Raw genomic sequence first — 22,854 nt, forward strand, 5'->3', positions numbered from 1 at the left:
GAGAATCAGGAAATTAAGGAACATTCTTGTTTGCCTCGTGGCACCACAGCAAAGAAAGGTTGGTGATGAAAAAGTACAAGTTCTTTTCGTTTCTGCAAAAGGACGAAAAATCAGTAAATCGAGACGCCTTATCACTGAATCAGCAGAAAATTTAAAAAGTCAGTAGATCTACTGATAAATCAGCAGCCGTGGCATCACTGGCTCTTTTCTCCTTGACTCGACGACTTCGCTTCGAAAAGTGACGTGGGGGACGTAGCATGAGCCGAAAAATGTTTTCCTAGTACACAACATTTTATGTCGTTTTTGTCTCGTTCGGTGCAGCTGTGGGGGATTGAGAAAATTGACAGGCATCCATTTGCACCACAACGCTCGAAAAATTTCTTAAGCATTTCTCAGAAAAAAAGAGCTTCCCCTAGTGCGGGTTTAATCCACGGACCAGCACAAATTTTTTGGTGACAAGGCGAAGCTTTTCTTGGGACTTCCTTGTAAGCTTTGTATTACAGGCAGGTGCTCTCGTACAAACAGGTGGTTGAGCTCTTCGTTCATCTCGCAGGACGCACATGGCAGGCCTGTGTCTTTTTCGTTGTTCGCGACAAAGCTTCCAGCAGATAACATATCCTGATCATACGGGTCCCCCCTCCCCTCACCAACATGCAGTGCGGCATTGCTGCACCCCGCGAGGCAAAATTCCGCCGAGCCCCATGATCCCGACACCCGCTTGTTGTCTTGTTTACCAAGAATGAGAAGTTCAACGAAAGCAGACAAATAATTAGCATTTCCAGTTATATTCTTTAGCTTTTTTTGTCGGGTGGCGGCACCCACATGGGTCTGAACAAGGGCTTTGTACACTGTTTCCAGAACTTGTTGCCTCTTTATTTCTTCGTATATAACGGCGACCTAGCTCGCTACAAGCATGTCCATGGGCGAATAGAAAGGCTAGTACCTTGAAAATTCGCGATACCTCGCTTAAAACTTGCGAGCCAAGGCAGCGCATATACACTCCGCGGCTTTCGATAAGAAAAAAAAAACGACGAAAGAACATAACGCAAACCATGCCTTGTTTCGCATCTTTATGGGAAATTCTATTAGCGCGCAGGCCAAAACAAGCAAGCTTGGAGTAACGCGCCGCGCTTGGGCGGCCACTGAAACCCGCGGGCAACGGACGCTTTCCACAAGCAACACTGCGCATCGCAACGGCGGCGGGAACCACGTGCCGCTCGTTAGCAGTAAAATGACAAAAATATGCTTGTAGCACTTTGATCTGATAGTTCTTTTTCCAGAAAATCCAGAAAATAAATTTGTTCATTCAATTAAAAAAATATACGAACTTTTCTTGCATTAACACGTGCCTTACACCAACAACTTCATTGTTAACCTCGGTACCAGGCGAGCAACGTGTTTCTGCATTGAAGCTCGTTCTTAACTTGACCAAGCAAGACAGTCACGGAAAGAAGCTGGCCAGTGAGGCAGGATTTCTCGAGCAAGTTGCCGCGCACGGAACGGATGGGCGCAGGCGGCCGAGAGTCAGCGCGTGGGGTTTTCAGTGGAATTGGTCCTTCCGTGGTGCTTCAAAAGCACCGCACTGCAGGGGGCAGAGCAAGGAGGTTTCAACCTCCTTGGGGCAGAGACGGGTGCGCGAGGGGCATCAGAGATGGAGAGAAAGCTACTTCTCGGGGCCTCGTTTCCCCGAACCGGGATAGCAAGCTTCTCGTCCCCTCCTCATCCAGTGTAGCGCCCCGCCAAAAGTTTGGAAGTTTCGTCCCCCAAACGTTGTTCTCGTGGTCCTTGATACCCGTGCCACACGGGTGCAGAAAATGACATTCGGTAGTGAAGGCATTCAGTTCCCGAATGACATTTTTTTCGGCGGAGCTGCTACACATCCAAGCATGAATGACATTTGACTTGATGATGTGTATCGCAGCATCTTCCCTGAGTAGTAATAAAAATAAAGCATGCGTTTACAAGCTTCATATAGCTTCGAGAATAATTAAATGTAGACGGAAGCATACTACGCTGCCGTAAGCTTTAGTTCGTTGCTCTGTTTCACGACGTTGCAGCCGACCGTAGTAACCTAAGACAACGCTACTCAGATCCACAGCGTAAAAAGAAACTTGCGCCTGTCGCATCCTAATAACAGCGTCTCCCAGCTTGTTTAAGTAATTAGTGTAAATGAAAGACGTGAAGACTTTACTTCCAGCTGAATAGGATGTCGTTTTACATAATTTAGGTATATCGCACTTGGTCAGCTGTGCCGTCGAGAGTATGCATTTCTCAGTCGAATGAGTTCTGGCGATGACATTAGGTGACGAATGGAATTACATCTGAAGGCATTAGGAGGTAAATGCCATTTTCTGAGCCCGTGTGGCACGGGTGGCGTCTTCTGATGTCTCGGACAGAACTACTCGCACGATGGCAAGCGTAGAGTAAACCTCCTACAATCAGTTCCAAAACTTTTTTAAAAGATCGCTTCGCTATTCCACGGTATTTCTGGCTCTCAGCCGTTTCGTGCTCTGCTGCTTTCTAGCCGCCTGTCAAACACGATTAGCTCGGAGCCTCAGACGAAGGAGGCTATAAACTTGGCGTCCTAATGCTCCATCGGTACACCAAGAACAGAGCCAGAAGTGTGAACTTCGCAAACTGTTAGTTGCAACATGATTGATTTACGACATTAGCTTACAAGTAAACTTGAAGACCAGCCTCAGACCTCGGTCAGCTGCAGGAAAGATAGTCTTAGCACTCTCTTAGAACAAAGGAAGTTCCTTTGTTCGAGGCTAGGCGCTGCGCTGCCAGAAATACCCAGGCAGATTAGATGATGGCGCCGGTCGTGAACCTCTCTGTAGTGGCGGTGACAATGCAACATTGCAAAGGTCAGCTCAGACACGTGGTGACAGGCCCTGCACCTGGCGACGTAGCCCGAAGAAAAGAGCTGTATGTGTCATTAGTGCGAGCCCCTTCTCTGGCTCGCTTCGGCTCAGTCACGAAGCTGCTTTTCGGTGAATTATTTGGAGGGATCAAAGTGCGGCCTCTCCGTTTTCGGCTCAGGCTCGACATAAAGGGGCCGACATTCCGGGGATTTATCGCGGCGCGAAGCATTGTACGAATTGTTGTAGAAGAGTCCTTCATTGCTTGCAGCTGAAGCCCTTCTGCAACGTTTCCACCACAGGTGCAGGAGGCGTGTTCAGCGTGTCTGTCAAGGGGCTTTATAAAAAAAAAAGTGGCATGAGACGCTGACGCGCGTCTAGCTAGCCAATGGCGAAATCGAAACGCGTCATGCGTCTCAACGCGAAAGCTTTTGACACGGGTGCGCTTTGTGCTCATTCGTTCTCCAGACCGCGGCCGCGCTGGAACGCTGCAGACGGTCAAACGCAGCAGCGGCTGGACGGAGATCTACGGAGACCCGATATGGCGATGGAGGACCATCCTAAAGGCGACTCTGGGGAGCCCGAGCCGGTTGTACGAGCATCAGCGTGCCCAGATCCACAGTTTTCAATGATCAAACACCCACTTCAGCATCGGTGGAGCCTGTGGTTCTACAGGAATGACAAGAGTCTCAGCTGGGAGGAGAACCTTCTGGAGATCGCCTCGTTCGACACTGTTGAAGACTTCTGGGCGCTCTACAACCACGTAGAAGTGGCCAGCAAGCTTCGCGTTGGATGCGACTACTCGCTGTTCAAATCAGGCATCAAGCCCATGTGGGAAGACTGCCGCAACAAGCAAGGAGGTCGTTGGCTCTTCAACCTGAACAAAAACCGGAGGACAACGCACTTGGACAACTACTGGCTCGAAATCCTGCTGTGTTTGATAGGAGAGGGCTTTGACGAGTTCAGCGACGACGTCAACGGTGCTGTGGTTCAGGTTCGCGACAACCTCGACAAGATCGCCGTCTGGACCACCGATGTTCGCCGAGCTGATGCCAACGTCACGATCGGTAAGACTTTGAAGGCGCGGCTGAACATGCCTCCCCGGTATATAGTTCCATACCAGGCCCACACCGATACCCAGTCGAAACATGGTTCCAAGACAAGGGCTAGATATCAAGTCTAAAAGAAATTTGAACGAACCAAGAGATGACAAGACGACGTGAAGGAAAACCTCAACCAAGTTGCTCACTTAATTGAAGTGCTGTGTTGAACGGAAATGAAATGGAGCAACGTCGCTACGACACCGAGAATCATGGAAAGAAGGGAAAGAAAAATTAATATTTTGATGTGAACGCGGATTATCTGCAATGTTTAAAGTTGCGTCTCTCTTGTGAACGTTAAATAAAATTGTTTAAAAGTAACATCCATGGTGATTCCTCCGTCAGCTGCCGTGCGCTTCGGACGCTCGAATCCGCATCGCTTCGGAGAGCAGAGACGCGGAATTTAAAGGGACACCAAAGAGAAACAACGAGTTGGTTTAGATTGATGAAGTGTGCTCGTAGAACTCTTGTGCAGTTTATTTCACCACCATAGGTTTATTATTAGCGGAGAAAACCAAGTACAAAATTTCATTTTTAAATTTCGCGCCGAACTTTGTAATTCGTGACGTAAAAGATTTGAAAGAGCATTTAACGTATCTTGGCGCCACTGGCTAGACGAAATTTCTCATTATGTCCCTGGCCCCCTCAGAGGACAATGTACTTCGATTTAACCGATTAGGAACTACGTAGGCCCAAGCAGGCGCCGTCCAAAATATGTGACGTCACGGCAAATGGTGCGGCAATTCCAAGGTGGTGTCGCCACCTGTATTTTCTTTTTGCGCGTTTTCTCGCTTATTAAGCGTCTTCTCGCAGCAAGCCTGGTGTTTTTGGTATCGTGGAAGACTACTTTACTAATGCGCGAGAAATCGTTTTGCTCTTTAGTGTCCCTTTAAGATTGTTGGCAAATGCATAGACCAAACGGCGAGGGAACTATTAGAAGAGTTTTATGTTGGAAGGAAAGGGTCCGCCTGTGTCAGCATAGGCGTGCGCAGTGTTATACATCAGGAGGGGGGGGCGAATGTTCACCGCAGCCCCCTCCCCCCTCCCGTGCTCACGACTATGCTGAGAAGTTAGTTTTCCCCCTTTGAACGTCAATTAACAGTTTGTAAATGGCGCCAATGACGCTCCTCTGTCTCTTCTCTGTCCTTTTTTTCTTGTTTCAAGTATTGTGCCTCGAAAGACATGTTTATGCAAGCATAGACACCAACTAACCGGGGAGCAAGTTCTTCTAAAATTACACGGAAAAAAACTATAGCATTTTATATATATATACCATGCGCTATAAAACAGTTAGGTTTTCAAAGTTATACTGTCAAAATTAGGATGAGTCTTCCTCAGAAGCGGTGCTAAAAGACGAAGGAGAGACATAAAAGCTACGACGAACTGGTGCCACATGTTGTCGTTCATAAGTCTTCCCACGTCAGTTTAGCGTTACTGGTTTCGCAGTACCAGTAGATCACGTCAACGATCACGACGATAAATTATAGCTGCATATATATTTTAAGAGTTATGTTAAAACATGTGAGCTCACCCTGACAATTGGTACCGCGAAGTACATGGAACCGTACTCGAGCGCGACGGTTCCTTCCTGCAAGACGTGGTGACAAGCCCTTCGGTAAGAACATGACTATGAAGCTCTCGTGAAAAGTTTTATAATCAAACTTATTTCATTATAATCACTTAAAGTTGCATATGCCGTCTTGTAGCTTCACCGCTGCCACTCACCGCTACCACAATTAAGAAGGGTAATGCTATACGCACGACGTCGTGCAGGAAACACCGGAAGTTGCTATACGCACGACGCGGCGACGGTGCTGCACCTGCGGGTTCCTGTTGCTCAGTGAAGGCCCTCTGCGCCCTTCGGGCGCGGAAACCTAATCGTGGCTTCGCCCTCGCTTCGCGAGTGCGGCCATTTCGCTAACGCTCAATGGCCGGTTGGCAGGGTCACGGTCACGCGCTACTGGCCGCTGTCGCGGCCACGCGCTGTTTAGCCCGCGCGCCTGCCCCTTCGGGGCAGGCGAGTCCGTGGTGTGCCCGTGTCACTGGGGCGCACGTAACCCACGAGCCGCGTAGCGCTTCTCAGTCTGTCAACAGACTACTGCGACAAAAAAAGAAAGAAAAAAAAACAAAGGCAGCTGCGAGGCTCGAACCAACGTCCTCGCAGTTCCGAGCACGACACGTCAGCCGCTGCGCCACTAGGACCAATCGGTTCGGATGGTTTAACGGGCTGTATTTGTACTGTCACGCTGGCACCCGGCGCTAGATGGCGTTACTACGCCGCGTCGTGCGTACAGCCTTTTCCGGTTTGCGCGCACGACGTCGTGCGTGCAGCATTACTCATTAAGAAAGCAGCCTGAGAGCTGTTCACTTTTCCAGTCAAGACTGTATATTGAGAATGAAACCGATACTTTCTGTCTTGTTTATTCATTTTTCTTTTAATGTGGCCGAGATTTCTCACAATTCCCCGAAAAGACCACGATGTTTTTTATTAATTATTAGATTTTCTAAGGAACAGTAAGGGCACTGGATGCTCACAGGAGGAGTTACTACATACATTTTTAAGGAAGGCGCTCTGTGCTGTGTGCCACCATAATCCCTTCTGGGCTTTGGTAAACATATGTGCGTGACCCCCCCCCCTCAAAAAAAAAAAAAAATGTACGACCGAGGCAGCGCCGTCAGCGTCCATCAGCCGTTATACTGCCGCGCCACAGACAAGATTCAAAATGCTCCCTGTCCGTTAAAAAAGTCATTGTCGGGCCTGTCGATCTGATCGATCTGACGTGAAGCGATACTTGCTGATACGCAAAATTTCGCGTGCATTTAAAGGGACACTAAAGGCAAATATTAAGTCGACGTTGATAGTTGAAATAGCGGTCCAAAAACCGCGTAGTGCTACTTTTATGCCAAGGAAGTGCTTATTTTGAAATAAAATCACGTTTTAGTGGTCCGCATCGCGTTAGCGCACTTCAAATCACCCGCCTGAAATCAGACTTTCATACGTCACTGCTGCCGTGCCCAACGTTGCCCGCCTTTACTGCGCGGCCGCCGACACTAGTAGCAGCAGAGCGAAAGTAGCGGGACCCACAGCAGCAACAACGGCCATCGAAGCAATCGAAGCTTGCCGCAATCGCCGCAATGGATGTGGACGGAGAACTTGACAATGAGACTTTGGCTCGCGACGCTGGGCTCCAATTCAGCGACTTGAGCCCCTATGAACGCGGTATGCTGCTGAGGGCTCATTGTACCGGCATCGTTGCATGCGGCATTTTGTCGAACTTTCTGTCAGAGCGACTTTCACGAGCACGCAAAACACACGCGGCAGTACGCGATCCCGAAACTACCACTGAGACGCGTCCGCGTGAGCGAAGCAGGGCGCCGGGCGAAGCGCAGTTCGGCGAAAACGGAACCTTTGAACCACGCGCGCCGTTCCCCATGGCAACGCCACAGAGGTTCTTTTTTCCATGAATCAAACGGAAACGAACAAACAGCATTTTATTACGTCTTTTGATGCACGGAAGGTTCTTTTTTATTGCCGCTAGTTTGATTACTAGTGATTTATTGTAGGCAGACTCTCATACGTCATCGGGATCACTTCGAAAATGTCCCACTCGTGGCGCTCATCATGTGATACATTTAGCTTAATTTCTTGGTAAGTAGGGCACTGGTGTTGATAATATTGCCGTCTTAGAAGTTGTCATATATTGAGCTATCACTCTGACATAAATTGTTATTTGCCTTTAGTGTCCCTTTAAAGGGGTATTCAGACGGGGGACAAATGCTCGGGGGATAAAGGCGGGGCCTAGTGACGTCAGCTCGCGAGGAGAAGTCTCCACAAATGTCCCCCACCCACAAGGACGAGGCGAACGGAGGGGGAGACCAGTGTTACTAGACTACTCTGGTGGCTTGTACCACCCGTTTGACGAGCTGCAGACGACGATGCAGCTGCAGACTGGACACCCACTGCCGCTCTCTGCAGGGGCAAGTGCAATAATGTGGCCAAACTAGAGCCCGAAATACCGGCATATCCCCCACCGCCGGGGGATCGTTTGTCCTGTCGGGGAAAATGTCCCCGTCTCCTCCGAGGAGGCGCGGGGGGGTCACGCCCACTCCCTAATCCGTGACGCCGCGGTCACGTGATCCGCAATCCCCCCGTCTCCCCCGAGCATTTCTCCCCCGTCTGAATACCCCTTAAACAACGATGAGTGAACTGTGGTCCATAGCTCGGCACACTCACTCATGAGTGCACTCACTCACACTCACACTCATTTGAACGTTGTGAGTGTGAGTATGAGTCAGTACTCACGAGTGTGAGTGGACGTGAGTGTGAACGTGAGTGAGCGCTCATGAGTGTGAGTGGACGTGAGTGTGAACGTGAGTGAGCACTCATGAGTGTGAGTGTGAACGTGAGTGAGCACTCATGAGGGTGAGTAGTCGTGAGTATGAACGTGAGTGCACATGAGTGTGAATGGACGTGAGTGTGAACGTGAGTGAGCACTCATGAGGGTGAGTAGGCGTGAGTGTGAACGTGAGTGAGTACTCATGAGTGCGAGTAGATGTGAGTATGAACGTGAGTGAGGGCTCATGAGTGTGAGTGGACGTGAGTGTGAACGTGAGTGAGGGCTCATGAGGGTGAGTAGGTGTGAGTGTGAACGTGAGTGAGTACTCATGAGTGTGAGTAGATGTGAGCATGAACGTGAGTGAGTGCTCATGAGTGTGAGTGGACGTGAGTGTGAACATGAGTGAGCACTCATGAGGGTGAGTAGGCGTGAGTGTGAACGTGAGTGCTCATGAGTGTGAGTAGTCGTGAGTTTGAACGTGAGTGAGCACTCATGAGAGTACTATTAGTGTGAGTAACTGAGTACACTCTAAGAAAAAGAAGAGTCAAAAGAGGATCACGGCCGCGTGACTCTCTTCGGGTGTCCATTTGATCCCTTTTGGAAGGTAGATGAGAGAAAGAGAGCATTTGGGCTGGAGTCACGGGACTCTCCTAAAGCGCGTTTCGATTGGCTTCCGCGATGAAGGCGCCTTCGTATGCGCCATACGTATCGCGCGTTTGCCGTTCGGCGCCGTTCTGGCGCGGTGGCTCGCCTCCCTCGCCGACGGAGTCAGACGGGCTGGCGCCGCGCCTCGGCCTTCTCTCTCAGTCTGCTCGGTCTCTTGGAATGCGTTGTGCGTTGCGTCGGTTGCTCGGGTTGCGTCAGTTGCCTGTCGTGCAGTTTTGTGTTCGATCAAAAATGCGCATCTTCGGTGGCGTTGACGCCAGGCTCCGTGCTCGAAGTCACGCTAGGAGGGCGGAATATTCATGGAGCCGCGGACACGAACAACGTGCGCCCGTTAACGGTGAGTGTACTGCGTTCGTAGGTACTAATTATACAGCTTTAGCTGGGCGTCTGCAGCAGCTTTGCGGAAGTTATCTGCCAGCCATTTCCAACAGCAGCCTGCGTCCGCGGGGCTGTTGCGGATGCCGTTACGCGCGTTGCTGTACAAGCTCCCATAAAATGAGCGATGCAAAAAATTATCAAGGTTCATTTTTTTGCTGATCGCACATTGTGTCTGCACTGCTGAAGGTGCAAGATGTCGTTTGGAGATGCGCTTTAGTCTACTTCATAACAACATTTCTATCAACCTTGAGTGTGCAGCGTGCTTCCGCGCGTGGGAATGTGAAAAAAAAAAAAAAGCCCGGCTACAGAACGCTTAGACGCACTATATATTATGGTTTTTCTTGGCTTAAAGACGCTAGTTTGAGGTGCAGATATAGTAGGATGCTTCCAGCACGTACGCGTTGGTCACTTAAAGGGCGAGACAGACAGTACGATTTTCCATGCGATGCGGCGTCCGACACGGCGGTGGGGACACCGGAATGGTGACCTTTCATAGCATCGGACAGCCACCATTCCCTCTCCGCCACCGCCGCGTCGGCCGGCACATCGCATGAAAAATCGTACCGTCTGTCTCGCCCTTAAAGGACCCCTGACAGCGAAATTTTTGTTGGTGACTTTTTTGCTGTAATTTGTAGCTTTGTGTCTGGTAATCTCTAAATTAAATCGTAAATGCTCTAGCGTATCGTACAACTAATTCTAGCGTAGTTAATTGTGACCATTTTAGCATCACTTCAAAACGCCCGCCTAAAAACCACGAGAAACTGGCGCCCCATGCGGGGGAGCGTCAAAGACCACGTGCACTCAAGCTGTGGTGACGTTGACAGCGCGGTTTTCAAATCGGAGCCCCGCGCGCGGTAGAGATTGAAAGTATGTGGGTGCCTCTGTACGGGTTAAACCTGTTAAGCGCGTGTCCCCTCACGAAAACTACCTCGAGAGCAGCCCGACAACAGAGCCAGAGGGGTGAGGAACAATAGGCCTCGCCGGGTGCCAGTCGTCGTATTGTGCACGTGCGCCCCGCAAACCTTCTGTGACGTCCACAATACTTGCTTTACTCGTGGAACGTCACACGGGGCCTCTATCTACGTCATACCAGGATGTCGCAAGGTGCAGCCAACTCAAGTGAGCACTCACGCTTACTTTAAAACCAAATTAAGATATCTTAAAGGCAACGTTCGTCACTAATAATCGGTCAGATGTGCCCCCGTATACAGGAAAGTCAAACAACACAAAGATCTCGAGGTTTCAATTTTGGTGTCAGGGGTCCTTTAAGTTGGACACGCCTCGCCGGTAAGGTGAAAAAGCGAGAGACTTTCGACGGCGCGCGTTGTTGCGGTCACCGCCGTGCACTTTTTTCCTTGGTTTCTGTTTGCTGTTTTCGTGGTTCGCCAACATCTGCGATGACGCTGTAACAGAATCAAGTGAGTTTACGTGATTGTGGGAGTTATGTGCGCTAATTCTAGCATATGACATGTCCGATCTCGACGTAGACGGCGTACGCGCGCGCTGCGTGTCGTTCGGGTGCTCGTACTCGAACGTGTTTGCTGAGTATTTAAGGATGGGTTACGTTTGTAAAACATGCGGTCAGTAACCGCTAACGGCGTGCCCCTGACTGCCGGAGGATGTGCTTGGGTGTCGGAATATGCTGGCGCAAAGTCGTGCTTATCCTGAAACCAAATTTTGAAGCGATTTCTCAGAAAAGAATTGCTTTCATTCGTGCATAGCCAGTGCCGACGCGTCGGCGAGCCCCGGCGCCGCGCCAGGCAGCGTACGCGAACTGCGTGTACCGCGTCGAACGGCAGGCAGCCACGCGGCCACGCGATGTATATGATGCATACGGCGGCGTCTTCGACACGCTAGCCGATCGAAACGCGCTGCAAGAGTGACAACTGACTCTTGCAGAAAAGTTAAATATCATTTTCTGATTCTACCTTCCAAAAGGGGTCAAATGAATTACCGAAGAGAGTCGGTTGCCGTGTACCCCTTTTGACCTTTTTTTTTTTTCTTGGAGTGTAGCACTGTTTCGACTATTAATTTTCCTGGGACCGGTGACGTGTGCAACACCACCACGAGCAACCTTTTTGCTAATACTAGAGAAAGTAAGAGTCCACCGCGGTGGTGTAGCGGACGGTGCTCGGCTGCTGACCCGAAGGTCGCGGGTTCGACCCCGGCCGCGGCGGTCGCAATTCGATGGAGGCGTGGTGGTAGATGCCCGTGTACTGTGCGATGTCAGTGCACGTTAAGGAGCACCAGCTGGTCAAAATTTCGGGAGCCCTCCACTGCGGCACGCCTCATAATCATATCGTGGTTTTGTCGCGTTAAACCCAGATATTATTATCAGAGAAAATAAGTGAGCGCTCAGCAACAGTAAATGATTTCGCCAACTAACATAGTGGTGTTCCAGTTTCTGCAGTCTACTAATTCTACTTGATCACTGGAGTTGGTAATACTGACGCGTTGTCGTTTCTTTATTATTTTTTTGTATATTTGGAGAATTTACTTAATGCTAGCCTTCGTGATTTACCTTCAAATTGCTGTTTCGTAAATCAGTGTGGTTAAGGTATTGTTCATCATTCCACGTCCATATTTTCTTCTTGTTCTGAAGCATCGTGTGATTTGTCAGGAAAAATCCTAATTTTTTTTTTCTTTTTTTTTTTTGATCCTGACTGTATCAATCTTGGCCTGTCTCTTGCCGGTTTACTTTACTTTGTTTTCTCTTCAGATTGAGCGCAATTTTCGGCATCACTAATCACTACATTTTACTTTGGCTATAGCAAAAATATTTCACGTTCATACTCCGCAAAGTGCGAAAACTAAAAGCCGGAAATGACATCAGAGGACAACCTGTATCTGTGCAAGTTCGTAGTCCATAGAGGTCGGGCTGCTCCGTAAGTTTACTTCTTTCATAATACTTTCTCACGCATCCCAGACTTCTCACATGTACTTAAAAGCAAAAATTGTAGAAAAAAAAGACGCGATCATTCTGTGCGTTACGGCCTCTGTCTTGACGTCGCGACAATATGATAAAGAAGTTTTGGCTACCTCAGCACGATGGCTTTGAAGGAACCGAGGGACCGTGAATATCCTATAAACCAGGAAAAAGATTCACAGTGCCCCTGATGCATTCTCCTAAGGCGGCTTGAATACCAAAGCCATCGGGTGCGACTATTTTACATTGCAATTTATATCGCACAAGCGCCGCTTTGCTTTTGCTTTTTCACACGAAGGCCGCAAAGGCGAAGGTAGCGCTCAGTTCCGCGCTTTAGAGGTCACTAGATTTTTTTGAGCCAGCCTTTCGTTACTTTCGTGCTTCGCGTGAGACATAAAAGGCTTTCGCCTTCATAAATTATGAGTTTGTGATGACCTTTTGACCCTTGCGCATAATGAGGTAGGTAGGTAATGAACTTCAAATTATTAGAGTCCAACGAGCAATCACTAACCCGGGCTATAGGCCTCCAGGAGTCGTCGTCCGGGGAACACCGTGTGACTTTCTCGGCGATAGCCCTGGCTCGCTGGACAGCCCAGATTTGGTCCACTAGATGTGGGCTGAGAAGGGCGGTTCGCCACCGCTCAGCCAGTCGTCATGGGGTACACACTCCCTCGTCCGGGTAGTGGCGGCGAATACCGCACTCGCACTTCCAAAGTGTGTGTGCCATGTCGGCTGTCTCGTGCCCGCACCACGGACAGCCGGGTGACGGGTGGAGCGACGGACACAGCCTGTTCAGATGGCGGGGATTTTCGAATGTGTCAATTTGTAGACGTCTCAGGTCAGACGCCTGAGACCTCTCTAGCTGCTTGTGGGGTGGCGTTTTCCTGTAGTGGCTGAAGATCTCGTGGTACGTGACCGTGATGTCCTTGCAGTCCTGTAAGGCTTCGGGGTCTGTTATCATCGTCCCAGAAGAATGTCCTCCAACCTTGGGTGCCTCGCCATCGACGATGTCTCGCACAGCGGTGGCCCTTTTGTCCGCGTCGCGGCGGGTTAGCAGTCTCGCGACGCGGTGGGCGCGCTTGTTGTGGTTCGACGGGAGGTTGGGTCTTTGTTCGTTGCCAAGCTCTCCCACATGCGCGGGGAACCACTTGAGAGATTTCGTGGTGATCGCGCCGGACTTAAAGTCCGCGACTCTGGCGTTCAGCATGTGCGCCGCGTCGACGGAGACCCATCCCTTGGTAAAGTTTCGGACCACCGTCTTGGCGTCACTCACGACAAGTGTGTCCTCGTTTGCCACTATGGAGTATTGCTAGGACTATGATCATTTCTTCTTCCGCCTCGGACGATGGCAGCCTCGCCGGTCCCGTGGCGGTGGTCGACACGAGCGCATAATGAGGAGATGATGTATTTCCCGTGATCTCGTGTGGTGTGTGTGTGTGTGTGTGTGTGGTGTGTGTGTGTGTGTGTGTGTGTGTGTGGTGTGCGTGCGTGTGTGTGCGTGTGTGTGTGTGTGTGTGTGTGTGTGGGTGTGTGTGTGTGTGGGTGTGTGTGTGTGTGTGTGTGTGTGTGTGTGTGTGTGTGTTTCCTGATTGGGCTTGTACATGGACGACGGAAAAGGACTAGGAGGGAGCGTCACATGGCATTACAGGTCACTTTTACCGCTTGATGAGGCATATGACTTTCGCCTTAATACGAATGACTTTATATGAAGTACACCGATTCAATGTACTAGATACACATTTTTATGGCGTAACGCAGACGTCCATACTGATTAGGCATATAGACTTTCGTCTTAATACGAATAATATTATATGAAGTACACCGATTCAATGCAGTAGATACACATTTTTATGACGTAACGCAGACGTACATACTGCGGCGTCAACTCGCCATGTCTCAAAAGCGGCATATTCCAAGGATTAACGCGGCCGCTGGTGTGGCGCACAGAAATCAGAATGTGGCACAAGGCCGATCAGCGCTGTGGTGGTGTGCTTCGTCCTCGACGTCGTGATTGTGCGCTGGATTTTCACTGTGTTCGCCGAGAAAACAAACCTAAGCATTTAATGCTACATTGGTCGAGCAGCGTGCAAGCGCAACGCACTTTCAGGGGCGAGGGGGGGGGGGGGGATTGTCCCTGACATAGCGGCGGAACATGTTCATGCATGGCGTGACATTTTGTACAAACTATTCCTACCCGCCCCCCGCTCTTACCTTCGTCATTGTGTCCTGGCCCTTGCGGGAATAAATTTTCGTGACTGCGGGTCGTTAGCTGACGTGAGTTTTAAACCCCTGGCATAAGCAGTGAAGGTGGAGTTAGCAAATAAGCGCCCCATACATTTGCTGTTTGGTCAGTCGACGAAAATGAAAAGTTATACGCTAAAAGGTCGTTATTCGCTCCTCGTTAATTCGGAAAATCGGATAATTTGGACGTGTTCTCTGGTCGCGGCAAGCTTATGCATTGTTTAATGGTATCAAACTCTTTTAATTCGGTCATATTTGCCCGCAACCCGGTTAATTCGGACGATCCTCGGAGCGCACCAAGCAATCCGAGGTTCGACTCGGAGTTCGACTCACAGGAGGAAAAACGGCATTCGCGAACAACTCAAATGGCTGCGGTCCTTCATAAAGGCGCGGTCGCCGTCCACGATCTAGCCATAATAGCGTTGTTGGCGACAAAGACTTCGACGGCTGCGGCCCACTTGCTTTGTCTTCGATTTTGCTCGGCGCACGCGAACTGCGTGGGTGATATATCTGTGATCGCGTCCATAGCGCCAGCGGCGACTGCGGGTCAAAGCTGCGACAAGCAGTAGTTTCGTTTTCGCCGCGTCGCTTCAGAACTGTGTAGCAGCTATTCATTATTGTGCATTAGCGAGCCAGGTTTATTCAGCAGCGGATACTGTGCCGAGCAGTCTCGTTTCGACTGTGGGCGCAGGCCGCGCACGCGCCTTCGGAACTGCGTGGTCGCTAAGATCGTGTCTTAGTTTAGCGACCGCACTTTCGTTCACAGCGGATGCGGCACTCAGTAGCCTTGTTTTGACTCCGGGCAATGCGCGCGCAATGTGACGCAACTCGAACATAGTGGAAGCTGTTGAAGGTGAAGAGATTCAACCGCAGTGCGCATGCTGGTATAACATTCGGTTGCGACATTACGATGAACGAACGCTCATTTGTCGATCATTTTTCCGGCGCAGAAGTTATCTTCACGTGCGCGTGGTGACGGTGACGGTACGTATTAAGGGAGGGGGGCAGATCACGTTTAGCGCTGAGACACGGCTGTCTTGAGTTGCGAATGAAGAAATTTGCGGCATTTGCATTGCTTTTATGCCAGATATGTACCATGAATTAAGTGGTCATCAAGAAAATGCGAATGCATTGATGTAATGGACACTGTTTATTGTTTCCTTGATACTATCGATAATTCGGCATTCGGTTAATTCGAACAAATTTTCCGCGGTCCAGACATGCCATATGACATCCCCTGAGCAATGTACGGGTAGGGGGGCCTTTGTCAGGGAGTTGCATCTGCCTTTAGCCCCTTTATCCCAGACAATGTCTGTCTGAATAAAGTTCATATAAAAAAGAATAATAATACATATACATAGCACATTTCCCTTGAACCAGTGTTAACATCCGCGGTTTGTCCCGGAGACTATCCATTACAAACTTACAAATCTGCACGTTCGCATAACGAGAATATATGAGAGATGATCATCTTAGATGCGAATGCTTACAAAACTTTTGTGCAGTGTGACAGAGAGATGTGAATGAGACCCGGCGAGGTTGAGTAGGTGTGAGTGAAGTCCCTAGATATTTCTCTGTTCTTTCTTAAGTACCGACAACCATTGAAGCGCCGTCGCCGAATCTCATTGGCTAACGCTCGTTTTCGGTAGCCATGTTCTTCCTAACGCGTTTCCCAAGGCTTTTCCAGCACCCGGTGAAACGCGTCCCCCGTTCACTAATGACAGGGGGTTGACGGGAGGAGAAAGGCGCGTCGCGTTAGCATATTGTCCGCTGAAATATGCGTGGCTAATGTACTTAGACGCACATGGCTTTGTAAATATTCCAAGTTAGGAAGAAAATGGCGTCGGACGCCAGCTGCGCGTGAGAGAGGGCCGGGAAAGGAGGCAGTTGTCGGTACTTAAGTAACAAGGAAACATCTAGGGACTTCAGGTGTGAGCGGTAATGATCGAAGATGGGACCTATTGGACGTGTAAACGCGAGTATCTGTGAACGGGAGTGTACTTCAATTTGGACATCAGGGGCCGCATGTGAGTGTGAGTAGAGCGGAATGCTTGGCATGTTCATTCATGAGTAGACTCATTTCAAATGCGTGAGTGTGAGTATGAGTGAGTGACGAGGGATATGAGAAGGCATGAGTATGAAGGCAACATACGAGTGTAATAGTGTGAGTATGAATGTGAGTGAGTACCCATGGGAGTGAGTAGACATGAGTGAACGTGAGTACAAATGGCTGTGAGTAGGTGTGAGTATGAACGTGAGCACCGGTGTGAGTAGGTGTGAGTCAGTACTTACCAATGTGAATGGGTCGGTGAGTACCGATGGGTATGAGTAGGTATGAGTATGAACGTGAGCGAGTACCCATAAGTGTGAGTACCCTTGAGTGTGAACGTGAGTACTTATGAGCGTCAGTGGGCGTGAGTATGAACGTGAGTGAGTGCCTATGAGTGTGAGATGGCGTGAGTGTGAACGTGAGTGAGTAGGAGTAGATGTGAGTAAGAGCGTGAGTAACTGCTATGAGTGTGTGTACGTGAGAGTGTGAACGTGAGTGAGTAGGTATGATAGTCAGTGCACGTGAGTATGAACGTGAGTGAGTACCAATGAGTGTGAGAGGCGTTACTGAAAGTGAGTGCACACTTATGTGTCTGAGCGGGCGTTAGTATGAACACGAGTGAGTACCAGTGGTCGTGACGTGTGAGCATGAACGTGAGTGAGTGCCTATGAGTGTGAGGAAGCGTGAGCATGAACTTAAGTGGGTGTGAGTGGGCGCGAGTATGGGCGTGAGTATGCCCATCAGTGGGTGTTGGTGGGCGTGAGTATGAATGTGAGTGAGCGCCTGAGATGAGTAGGAGTAGGTGTGAGTATGAACGTGATTGAGTACGTATGACTGTGAGTAGGCGTGAGTATGAATGTGAGTGAGTGCCTGTAAGTGTGAATATGAACTTCAGTGAGTGTCAATGAGTGTAAGTAAGCGTGAGTATGAACGTGAGTGAGTGCCTATGAGTGTGAGTAGGCGTGAGTATGAACGCGAATGAGTGTCTATGAGTGTGGGTAGGCGTGAGTATGAACGTGAGTGAGTGCCTATGAGTGTGAGTAGGCGTGAGTATGAACGTGAGTGAGTGCCTATGAGTGTGAGTAGGCGTGAGTATGAACGTGAGTGAGTGTCTATGAGTGTGAGTAGGTGTGAGTATGAACGTGAGTGATTGCCTATGAGTGTGAGTATGAACGTGAGTGAATACTTATGAGTGTGAGTAGGTGTGAGTATGAACGTGAGTGAGTGCCTATGAGTGTGAGTAGGCGTGAGTATAAGGTGAGGTGAGTGAGTGCCTATGTGTGTGAGTAGGCGTGAGTATGAACGTGAGTGAGTGCCTATGAGTGTGAGTGGGCGTGAGTATGAACGTGAGTGAGAGCCTATGAGTGTGAGTAGGCGTGAGTATGAACGCGAGTGAGTGCCTGTATGTGTGAGTAGGTGTGAGTATGAACGTGAGTGAGTGCCTATGAGTGTGAGTAGCCGTGAGTAAGAACGTGAGTGAGAGCCTATGAGTGTGAGTAGGCGTGAGTATGAACGCGAGTGAGTGCCTGTATGTGTGAGTAGGTGTGAGTATGAACGGAGTGAGTGCCTATGTGTGTGAGTAGCCGTGAGTAAGAACTGAGTGAGTGCCTATGAGTGTGAGTAGCCGTGAGTATGAGCGTGAGTGAGTGCCTATGAGTGTGAGTAGGCGTGAGTATGAACGTGTGTGAGTGCGAAGGCTGAAAAAATTGGGGTGAGTGAGTGTGAGTGAGTATTCTCTTACAGTGCCGACCTATGCTTCAAGGATTTAAATGGTCGACGTGCTTGTGTTACTTGGACGACGTGATCATCTTCTCACCCACTTCCGCCACACACCTTGAACGCCTTTCGACCATTCTATCAATATTCCGACAAGCTGGCCCCCAGCTCAATTCCTCGAAGTGCCACTTCGGTCTTCGTCAAATTTCTGTGTTGGGCCACCTCGTTGACGCTTCCGGTGTACGACCAGACCCGGTCAAAGTCCGCGCTGTAACGAACTTCCCCGTTCCTCGCTCAGTCCATGATGTTCGCAGTTTTGTGGGCCTGTGCTCGTACTTCCGCCGTTTCGTGAAAAACTTTGCGGCACTCGCACGCCCACTCACTGACCCTCTCAAACAAGACGTCCCGTTTTGTTGGGGTCCTCTCCAAGCTGACGCCTTTTCTCAGCTAATCACCGCACTAACGACACCACCTATTCTTGCACATTTTGACCCAGATGCTCCTACAGAAGTGCGCACAGACGCTAGTGGTCACGGCATCGGTGCAGTATTGGCCCAAACTCAGCGGGGCACTGATCGTGTTATTGCGTACGCAAGTCGGCTCCTCTCGAAGTCTGAACGCAACTACTCTATAACAGAACGGGAATGCCTTGCCCTTGTCTGGGCGGTTTCAAAATTCCGCCCTTACTTGTATTGCCGCCAATTCCGTGTCGTAACAGATCATCACGCGCTCTGTTGGCTTTCTTCACTGAAGGACCCTACTGGACGACTTGGCCGGTGGGCGCTGCGTCTTGAGGAGTACTCCTACTCAGTTGCCTACAAGTCTGGACGCCTCCATCTGGACGCCGATTGCTTGTCTCGTTACCCTGTTGAAAAGCCAGACGGATCGGTCCTCCAGCCTATCCCCAGCGTCATGTCCATGTCTCAGTTTCTTCAGATTGGTGAAGAACAACGTCGCGATGCTTCCTTGCGATCACTCATTAGCCGTCTCGAATCTGCCCCTAACGACGCGTCACTCCGCATGTTCGTCCTCTTGAATGGCACGCTGTACCGTCGTAGCGTTCTGCCCGATGGCCCCGAGTTCCTTCTCGTCGTGCCTAAACATTTGCGTTCAACGGTCCTGCATGAGCTTCACGACGAGCCCACTGCCGGCCACCTGGGCATATCTCGCACGTACGACCGTGTCCGGCGCCGCTTCTTTTGGCGCGGTCTCGCCCGGTCCGTTCGACGTTACGTGGCCTCCTGCGATAAATGCCAACGTCGGAAGCGTCCTGCCGCACCCCCTGCTGGACTCCTTCACCCGATCTCCATCCCTACCGAACCTTTCTTCCGTGTTGGTGTAGACCTTCTCGGCCCTTTTCCTGAGTCCAACTCTGGCAACAAGTGGGTCGCCGTTGCTATAGACCGTGCGACCAGGTACGCCATCACTCGAGCGCTCCCCACCAGCACTGCTACTGACGTTGCCGACTTTCTGCTCCACGACGTCATTCTACACCATGGCGCTCCTCGTCAACTGCTCACCGATCGTGGCCGCGCATTTTTGTCAGGAGTCATTGACGATCTTTTACGCTCTTCCTCAACGCAGCACAAGTTGACCACTTCCTACCATCCCCAAACAAATGGCCTCACCGAGCGCCTAAATCGCACTCTCACGGACATGCTCTCCATGTATGTCTCATCTGACCACCATGACTGGGACCTGGCGCTACCTCACGTGACCTTCGCTTACAATTCATCGCGTCATGATACCGCCGGTTACTCACCTTTTTATATGCTCTATGGCCGTGATCCGACGTTACCACTGGACACCCGACTCCGGCTACTACATCTCCGCCGAGCGAATACGCACGGGATGCTATCGCTCGTGCCGACCACGCGCGTCAGATAGCCCGCTCTAGGCTGTCGGCTTCACAAGCAGCCCAGAAGACCCTCTACGACAGCAGGCATGTCGACGTTCGTTTCTCGCCTGGTTCCCTAGTTCTCCTGTGGTGCCCGGTTCGTCGTGTTGGCCTGTCCGAGAAGTTGCTATCCCGCTACATGGGTCCGTACCGTATCGTCCGCCAGGTAACGGACGTCACCTACGAGATCGTTCCCGTTTCCGAGACTAACCCGCCTGCAAACACGCCCAGTGACGTAGTGCACGTCAGTCGGCTAAAACAATACCGCCATCCTTCTGAAGAACATGGTTAAAGCGCACCGAGACGGCGCTTTTACCGCCGGGGGTAATGCTACGTAGCTAACCCATCAAGAGCCAGACATTCTGCGTACAGAAGACGACAAAGAGGACTGGCCTGGCTGTCTGCTGTGGGTGCTGTCCTCCATCTTGCTCGGTGCTGTGCACATCAGTGTAAATACACTTGTAAATAGTCACGCCTCGTGTCATTTTACGTAACAGTATCTTTGCCCAGCCCTGTCAACACCCTAGTGAGTGCTATTCGTGTGCTGCTGAGCAAGATGCAGGCACCGTTAGCTCGAAGCGTGTCGCAACTGCTGGACACCATCACTCCAGTTCTCGCAAGCCTTCAGAAGTCTGTTGCTTGAGAACACTAGCAGCACTACCATGGCTTCACCGTCAACGAGATTTTGGTTGCATGGGACCGCGCCTACAAGTTGCATAAAGCAACGAATGCGCTGCTATAGTCTCAGCAACGGGATTGACTCACCGCCTGTGATGTCAAGCGTAGAACTGCCGTTACGTCGAAGCCAACAGTGACTTTTCTGTCCTCCTCTCTCCAACTTTTCTTCCCCTTCCCCCCTTCCCCAGCGCAGGGTAGCCTACCGGGCTCAGCCCTGGTTAACCTCCCTGCCTTTCTTTCATCCTTATTCTCTCTCTCTCTCTCTCTTTGTCTCGCTACTCGTTCTCGCGCCCATCACAGTTATTGCCTCCCACGCCGGACAATCCGGCGCGTGCATTCTAGGAGCGACGCAGAAGATGAAAAAGAGGACGAAGAGAGCTCGTGCCTGTTCATGATGATGATAGTGTTCTGTCGACGACTAAAGGCCTTACGAAAGCTTAACAGCTCTCCTGTAAAATGAGTTCGCATTTCGTTTATGACAAATAATCATAAGCTAGCATACAGAAGCTGAGACTCTCTCATTAAGACGTCGAAGGAACGATGATATTTGCGTCAGAAGAAGTTCTTACATACGAGGCTTCCTCTAAAGGGCACTCGTGCTTGAGAGTTGTACTTAAGAAATGCAGGCATCGCAATAATGCATTGAATCCATTCAGATGTCTTACCATGAAACGCATGTTTACTGAATTAACTACACTACATGTGCTACATGTATGCATAGTATGAGCTTTATTGCAGTACTACAGTGGGACATTCACTTCTGCAAAATCCGCAGCAGACAGCTGCTGTGCCAGTTTGTTCTTTTACATCATATCCAACCATTATCAAATTGGCTATTGAGTTGTGGTCCAAATAATGTAGGGCATTTATTGAAACTGCCGATTTTCAGTGACTTGGCAAAAACTCTTGAGCTTGCTCAAACTATACCTAATGCTTTTTCTGTTCAGTATATCCCCCAAAAAGTCGTTAACATAATAATTCTGACTTATTCTTCTGTAGTTACGAAGTAACAGTGTATGCATGCGCAGGTGTTATCGAGCCTCTAAAGAAGCAGAGGCTTCTGATTGATGAAGCCACACGAGATAAGCAGCTCATACCACAATAGAATGCATTGTCTCAACTTCTAGTGCATACAGCGGTTGTCTATTGCATGAGTACTAGCTACATTTGGTACAGGGATATCTCCAGCCTGTCCGTCCTAACTCTAACCAAACGACCCACCTCATAACTTTTCAGACGATAGCAATACATAGCTTACTTCTTGCTTCAGTAAGCGAACCTATGCAAAGAAGTATAAGCTCCGTACACACTATCATGCGCAGCGACTTCACTGCAGCTGAATTCACAAAAAAAGCTTATCGATTAATTGACGGGGTTTCACGCCTCAAAACCACGATATGATGGCGAGGAACGCCGCACTGGAGGGTTTCAGGGAAAAGTACCTCCTGGGGTTCCTTAACGCCCACCTAACTCAATCTACAATCAGTGTATACGAGCAATTTCTGCTACGTAGAAACTGCGACCGCCGCTGCCGGGATTGAACCCACGAACTTCGGGTCAGCAGGTGAGCACCGTAAGCCGCGCGCCCCCGCGGCGGCCACAAAGAAAGCTTCCCTTGAGGATATTACACTCATATGCAGAGATTTAAAGGGGCCCTGCAACACTTCTCTGATTTATAGTGGAATTGGCAGATGACACTTCATGAATGACATACTGCAAGAATATTTCGAATCCATCGTGTACGAGCGCAGTTGTCGCATGCTTCAAGAGCTTTCACTCTCCTCTCGTACCATCGAGCGCGTACCAGCGAGCGTGCCTACGTAGGGAGGGGGGATAACAAAGGGGCAAGAAGATGCAGCTCTTTGTCAGCGTGCGTCATGACCTTGAGCACTTTCTTTTATTTTTTTCTTCGAACGCGCGGCTTACTTTAAGTGTGATCGCACGCGCGCGCGCGGGCACGTGACAGCCTCCCGCGGCGGCCACAGTAACTATGCAGCCCACAAC

The 22,854-nt window shown here is 50.1% G+C and overlaps 1 protein-coding gene across 1 annotated transcript; it reads left to right on the forward strand.

Annotated features, from left to right (window-relative positions):
* The first annotated feature begins 3,402 nt into the window (after nucleotides 1-3,402).
* On the forward strand, nucleotides 3,403-4,044 carry LOC119377105 (eukaryotic translation initiation factor 4E). Its single transcript, XM_037646706.2, has one exon. The coding sequence runs from the start codon at nucleotides 3,403-3,405 to the stop codon at nucleotides 4,042-4,044; it is 642 nt and encodes a 213-aa protein (XP_037502634.1).
* Nucleotides 4,045-22,854: the final 18,810 nt, after the last annotated feature.

This window comes from Rhipicephalus sanguineus, unplaced genomic scaffold (genome assembly GCF_013339695.2).
Source record: "Rhipicephalus sanguineus isolate Rsan-2018 unplaced genomic scaffold, BIME_Rsan_1.4 Seq349, whole genome shotgun sequence".
Taxonomy (NCBI): domain Eukaryota; kingdom Metazoa; phylum Arthropoda; class Arachnida; order Ixodida; family Ixodidae; genus Rhipicephalus; species Rhipicephalus sanguineus.